Source organism: Perkinsus marinus (genome assembly GCF_000006405.1).
Source record: "Perkinsus marinus ATCC 50983 genomic scaffold scf_1104296935406, whole genome shotgun sequence".
Classification (NCBI taxonomy): domain Eukaryota; phylum Perkinsozoa; order Perkinsida; family Perkinsidae; genus Perkinsus; species Perkinsus marinus.
The window spans coordinates 2874-8191 of record NW_003214456.1 but is presented as its reverse complement, the minus strand read 5'-3'; the positions used below and the strand labels follow the sequence as shown (position 1 = coordinate 8191).

The following is a 5318-nucleotide window of genomic DNA, read 5'->3' as shown; positions in this document are numbered from 1 at the left end:
TTCAATCCCGGCTCGAGTCCGGCGTATTCGGCCAGATGCGCCTCTGCGTCGACGATAGATAGAACTGAAAACTTGACTGCTAGCGAGCTCGTTGTTGGTGCCTGGACCGCGGTGGTCCCGAGTCGTCTGGGCTTCGGGACAGCTCGACGGGCCATTCGGGCCTTCCTCCGTATGGGACACGCCGCTTTCACAGACTCTCTTCATTGCCTCTTGAGCAGCTTCGTTGACAGACTTCTCTAAAATAGCGGGGTTGTTTTGTAGTACTAAGCTAGTAGTACTAGGCTAGTAGTACTAGGCTAGTATTACTAGCTTGGGCCATACTCGAGTTCGAAGGGTCCATGCAGATTCGAACAAGATAAAAATTCGCTGGCAGGACCCGCCTATTATAGTTGACATTGTCAACTTGACAACTACTGGGAGGTTCTATTTCACTACATCTGCAGTTCCTGAGCATAGCCACAGTCTGTGGCCCACAGTGTGGCTGCCACACTACAAGAAGAGAGCCGGTTGTAACTTACAACTTGTAAGTTCGCGATAAGAGCATTTCTGAGTTAGACATTCCAAGCGCTGAGCCAGAGTGATTTCGACCATCGGCGATTAGTCGCCGATGCAATAATTTTGTGGCCAGGATCATAAATTTGTGGCTGAACTGCCGCAGCGGAATTCTGTGGCGCGCGCAAAACCGCCAAAAAATTTCATTGGGTCTTGCGGTGTGATGCGCCTCGTTTTTAGGTTGTTGTTACTGCTGCTATTCTTTTATCGATGATACGGTTTGTATTGGTGCAGAATAGGCAAGGGAAGACGCGTCTATCTAGGTGGTATGTACCGTACAATGCAGCTCAGAAAAATAAGGTAGAGAGGGAGATACACCGGGCTGTGGTGTCTAGGGATAACCGGTAGTGATGACAATACTCAGTATTAGGACGGTACATGAGTCGGCCTAATGCAGGTCTACCAACTTCCTAGAGTATCGTAATTATAAAGTCATCTATCGTCGGTATGCTGGCCTATTCTTTAGTTTCTGTGTGGATGTCAATGATAATGAGGTATGCTGCTAACAGCACCTTACCTATCCCGTATCCATCAACCTTAGATGTGTGTATTAGAGCTCATACACCTACTCGTAGAGGTATTAGACGGCTACTTTGGTAATGTATGCGAGCTAGATTTGGTATTCCATTTTGATAAGGTAATAATAACAGTGATGATACCACTGTTGCTAATAGCAACTTGCTATCATCATTAATATTACGGTTAGGTGTATCACATAATGGATGCCCTATTACTTTATGGTGAGATAGAGGATACTATCTCTGCAGTGGTACTACTGATAATGATGATGTAGGTGGTCATCGGTGATGATACTATTTAGATACTTGACAAGCTTCGGCAGTCCGATAAGCTGGATTGATACAAGCAATTCTCCGTGGTGTGCTAGTACTGCACTAACTACACATTCTGTTTCAAACTATCATCAATATCATGACACTTACCTTACATTCTGTTCCAACGTTGCGTTGTTTCATTTCCTAAACCCTCGTAGTTATTCATCATTATGCTGACCGCCGCCGCTGCCGCCTCATTCTCCACTAGCTTCTTGCCTACACCAGCGGTGTCATGATTACTTGTGTTACTCGCCAGTTCTAGGTCATGGCAGGGGACTGTGAGAATTGTTCGAGAGGCGATAAGATGGCTTTTCATACCATTCCTTCCTGAACGGAGCATAGGTACTATCACGTTGGTCCATATACGTCGCTTTTGGGATACTGTGCGATGTGCTTTCTGTGACGGAGGTAGCAATACAGTGTTACAATGGATTCAACATTCGTGTCATAACCCTTCAGCTGCCAATAGTGGTGATACTACTACCAAAGAGTGGTGTACGATATTGGACCTTTGTCCACTTGCTGATATCATCGCGGCAAGGATGCGGTGACCAGGGGTCGTCTACCTGTGGTATCCATCGGTAGTCCACTTCAGTACCGAAGGCTATATCTCTTAAGTATGTTATCATCATCGGCTAGGTGACCCTGCTATACCCAACTACAGTCGGACACCATGCACACCTCAAGTCCGGAAATTGAAATAATTCCTAAACCTCTCTTACAGCGTTTACTGGTGGATTGCTAATTTTAGTGAGACGTTTGATGGTGATTATGTCATCAGCATGCTCGGTAGTGGTATTCGTGCCGTTCGTTAGTAGTAACAGGTATGTTATGGGTGTGGACGATGATGATAGTACATGCTACGAGTGCTGCCGATTGGCTACAATCGGATGTAGTCTGTGTGGGTATGGAGGTGCTGGCGGTGAGTTCCTTTCAGTATCTATTACCAACACTTCCCCCCTCCTTATTTTGAGGTGTGTCATCACCCCATGGTAGCAGCGCTCTCTGTCGAGCTCCCTGGTAATAGAGTCTCATTAGCTACTGATAACCATGTCCCTATCCATCATTATCTGTCTTGTTGTTGCATGCCTTGTCTCCCTGTTACTTGTACTAACACGTTGTGTTGAGGAGAGGTCATCATTATGCTGTAGTCGATTGTTTTCACCCAGTAGCATATCCATGCCTAGTAAGAATCCAACAGCAGAGGAAGACTACGACTACCTCTTCAAAGTCGTGTTAATTGGTGAGCAACAGCCTCGCATTGGAGAACTCCCTTTCCATATCCACCTCAGGTGACAGTGGTGTGGGCAAATCTAATATACTTAGCCGATTCACACGAGGAGAGTTCAATCTGGAGTCTAGGTCTACCATTGGCGTAGAGTTCGCTACCAAATCAGTAGGATCATCATCATTACTCCCATGCACGTATCATATGAATATACAGGTCCGTATAGGCTCGAAAGTGGTGAAGGCTCAGATATGGGATACAGCGGGTGGGTATCATTATTCACTGTGTTCATGTTTATGTTACCATTCACAGGCCAAGAGCGTTATCGTGCCATAACATCAGCGTATTACCGAGGTGCCGTCGGAGCTCTACTCGTCTATGATATATCCAAACGGTAAGAATACACACACATTAATCACAATTAGTGGTGCAATTGAGTAGCTCATCATTCGAAAACGCTGCACGATGGTTGAAGGAACTGCGTGAGCATGCAGATAGTGATATCGTGGTCATGTTAGTCGGCAACAAATGTGATCTATCCCATTTGAGGTGAGAACATCTACATTCAAGGCAGGCAGGTAGGATTGGGGTTGTTTTTAGAGCGGTCGAGGAAGATGAGGCAAAGAAGTTTTGTACCGACAACGATCTCCTATTCATAGAGACCAGTGCTTTGGAGGCGACTAATGTGGAGGAGGCCTTCCAGGAGATCCTAGAGGATATATACAAGGTATCCGCGGGTTCACCTCGGGAGGTCACTAGATTCCTCACTGTATCAACCGAACTAACATACGAATTGAGGTAGAAATGCCTGGAAAATCCGCGATAGTTTTTCGATGTATCCTCGAATATTTCTCCTCATCACGATGTCGCACATAGCGAACTGAGCATAGTCGAGCCTGTGTATATTCTCCCGAACTATACAAGGTGCAGCTACCAACAGCCACTGTGTGATGCTGCTGAGGACCTATCAGGTTAACTCGTCAAAGCCAACACCATTACGGGCTGGAGCGGACACTCCATCAATAGAAGAACAACAAGAGCGGATGCGAGTACAGTTAGAAGGGGCAACAAGTGGAGGACAGCAGATACAGACACATCATAGCAAGTGTTGCGCCTCTTCGTAATGATTATATAGGAAACCATTCCTCCATGTTGTTGTACCTAGCATAACTACAACAATATCGACAACAACTAGCGTCACCACCATCATCGTCTATGATAATATACTATACCGTTATTCAATGTCATCATCATCACTGTTATGTATACACATTGGACTATGCTCATTCCACTACAACTGATCCTGCTACTGCTTATAATTGTGATACTGGTGGTGATGATCGATGCCAGTTAACATATTCTTATCGCTGCTGTCCACAGGAGTTGAGTTATTATCCATATCACCATGTCCGACTAGTCAGTATTGCAGCGAAGGATTGGTAGTATCGACACACTTTGAATGACTCTGCCTCTACCAATCGCACCGATCCTGTAATGGTTTCTACCACTGACAACGCAAAAGCATAATAGAACTCATATACCACATTCTCGTATATCACGACAGTTTTGCTCCAACGGCCACCCACAGCCGAAATCAGTCTTACATGAGGGGCATTCTGAGCTCTCTTCGAGCAACCACCGATCGATACAGTCAACATGGAAATGATGCAAACACGGCAATGTTCGCATGAGACATGCTGGTATGAACTCCTCCATACATATAGCACATGTCGGTTGTGTGTGCTGTTCCAAGTAATACCATCTTGGGAACGTCTTCAGTACTACGGGATCGATGGTGTGATGCTCAAGTATCGCCGTACTTTCACCAGTCAAAACTTCGAGGAAAGTATCGTCCTGGCTAGCCGAGACTCTGTGCAACTCATTATGGGAGGAAGGAGAGACTGCGGGCGATTGAGGAGGCGAAGCTTGCACGGGCATACCACATAGAATGTCCATGAACCCGGTGTGCTCCCACTGATCATCAGAGTGTGGAAGACTTCCTGATATATCGTCTACTTCTGCATGTAAGGAATCGATGAAATCCATCGAATAAATCAACTTTGGAGACTCCCGAATTCCCCATTATAACTCGATATCCCCTATTATGTAGTGAGAACTGATGTGTGGAGGAACAAAAAGTGACGGCAAGCTCATCAGGGTCTTTATCGAAGGTCATCGTAGTTCATCCATCAAGGACAGCACACAGACAGGCGTATACACGGCACTGCCTTGTAGAGGGCCGGACGGCCTGTTGGGAGGTTAACGGACGAGTCCTTCACACGTTTATCCTGAAGAACGTAACAACTCTAGTCCTTCAAGCATGCTGTAATACAGCAGCTATGCATGGAGAGATTTCTGTAATACGTACCACCAGCAGCCTTACTCTCTCACCATCGACGACTACCAGCCGAGGTGGCTACTCATACGACCTCTATATCTTATAGGAATCTACTCCACGCTTACGGTCACCAATTGACTGAGTGAATAAGGAGATCACTTTCAGCGGATAAGAGCCTCAGCCTAAGGCCTCAAATCTACCATAACGTCGGCATACATCATATCTGCTAGAGTGGTTACTACCAGCGTATAAAACACTCTTATTGGGTGTGGCATCCTTGGCTAGTAGTAGCAATAAGACGGGGGATAAAGGGTCCGAGACTAAGGTAAGATGCAAGTATGCTGACGTCTGATGTACACTCATCGGG

At 45.9% G+C, this 5318-nt stretch overlaps 3 protein-coding genes across 3 annotated transcripts; 2 read left to right on the top strand and 1 right to left on the bottom strand.

Annotated features, from left to right (window-relative positions):
- Positions 1–730: 730 nt before the first annotated feature.
- On the top strand, positions 731–1499 carry Pmar_PMAR010358 (AP-2 complex subunit sigma, putative; the record flags this gene model as incomplete). The annotated part of the gene is made up of 5 exons (XM_002783920.1): positions 731–896; positions 950–1046; positions 1094–1189; positions 1259–1321; positions 1373–1499. Coding segments are annotated over 5 exons (459 nt in total), but the record flags the coding sequence as incomplete, so codon positions are not given.
- A 1038-nt stretch (positions 1500–2537) lies between these two features.
- On the top strand, positions 2538–3984 carry Pmar_PMAR010357 (Rab11, putative). The gene is made up of 7 exons (XM_002783919.1): positions 2538–2628; positions 2678–2781; positions 2830–2878; positions 2926–3007; positions 3055–3162; positions 3214–3340; positions 3585–3984. The coding sequence occupies exons 1-7, from the start codon at positions 2565–2567 to the stop codon at positions 3735–3737; spliced, it is 687 nt and encodes a 228-aa protein (XP_002783965.1). The 5' UTR covers positions 2538–2564; the 3' UTR covers positions 3738–3984.
- A 211-nt stretch (positions 3985–4195) lies between these two features.
- On the bottom strand, positions 4196–4416 carry Pmar_PMAR010356 (ring finger protein, putative; the record flags this gene model as incomplete). The annotated part of the gene is made up of 1 exon (XM_002783918.1): positions 4196–4416. A coding segment is annotated over one exon (221 nt), but the record flags the coding sequence as incomplete, so codon positions are not given.
- Positions 4417–5318: the final 902 nt, after the last annotated feature.

Coding starts and splice junctions, on each gene's coding strand:
- Pmar_PMAR010357 (XM_002783919.1), top strand. CDS start 2,565: ATGCCTAGTAAGAATCCAACAGCAGAGGAAGACTACGACTACCTCTTC. Junction 2,879..2,925: donor TCAGATATGGGATACAGCGG/GTGGGTATCATT, acceptor TACCATTCACAG/GCCAAGAGCGTTATCGTGCC. Junction 3,008..3,054: donor GTCTATGATATATCCAAACG/GTAAGAATACAC, acceptor GCAATTGAGTAG/CTCATCATTCGAAAACGCTG.